This window comes from Penaeus monodon, chromosome 19 (assembly GCF_015228065.2).
Source record: "Penaeus monodon isolate SGIC_2016 chromosome 19, NSTDA_Pmon_1, whole genome shotgun sequence".
Lineage (NCBI taxonomy): Eukaryota > Metazoa > Arthropoda > Malacostraca > Decapoda > Penaeidae > Penaeus > Penaeus monodon.
In genome coordinates, this window is record NC_051404.1 from 18,449,638 (window position 1) to 18,450,361 (window position 724).

General features: G+C 44.1%; 1 protein-coding gene across 1 annotated transcript in view; it reads right to left on the reverse strand.

The window, feature by feature from the left end:
• Window positions 1–724, reverse strand: part of LOC119585346 (zwei Ig domain protein zig-8-like) — a 61,944-nt gene that overhangs the window by 19,031 nt on the left and 42,189 nt on the right. Inside the window, exon 5 of the mRNA XM_037934018.1 lies at window positions 447–657. Coding sequence (XP_037789946.1) covers window positions 447–657 — 211 coding nt within the window. The remainder of the gene's footprint in view (window positions 1–446; window positions 658–724) is intronic.

The window sequence follows — 724 nt, forward strand, 5'->3', positions numbered from 1 at the left end:
AACGAATCTCCGCCCTTATCCTTAACCCAACTTTAGTTACCTTTTTCCTACTGACCAAAAATAACGCCTCTATTAAACAAGGTTAATGAAAACAATTAATAATCAAATAATCAACCGACCCCATTTTCTCTTCCCCTTCCACCTCATTCCCCTTACTACCATAGCCCCCCCCCCCCTCAACCAACCACCACCTTCTCCATCATCCATAACCCCTACGTCTTCACCTCCCCCCCCCCTCACCCCATCACCTCAACCATTAACCCCCCCCCCAAGAGGTTATAAAAAATAATAATAATAATAATAATAAATAAATAAATGAATAAAAAAATCTAAAAAAAATACTTTCAGTATAAAAAATAACAAAAAAAAAAACATTTTAAAAATAATAATAAAAAATAAAATAAAAGATAATAAAAGAAATATGAAAGAGATATTCCAACACTCACCCACAACTTTGAGCCAAATGTAGTGCCTCATCGGGGGCGTGGTTGACACTTGGCACTCGTACATGCCCGAGTCGCGGCTCTGGGCAAAATCGACGGTGAGTGCCCAGTCCTCTGACCCCGGGGTGTGCACTGCCCGGAACCGCTGGTCTGAGGTGTAGGTGTAGCGACCCACCGTCAGCAGGTGAGTGTCACGGTGACGGAGCCAAGAGACCTGTGGAGGCGAAGGAGGGAGAAGGGAGACTGCGTTAATTCGGGTTCGTGTGGTGATGGCAACAGTG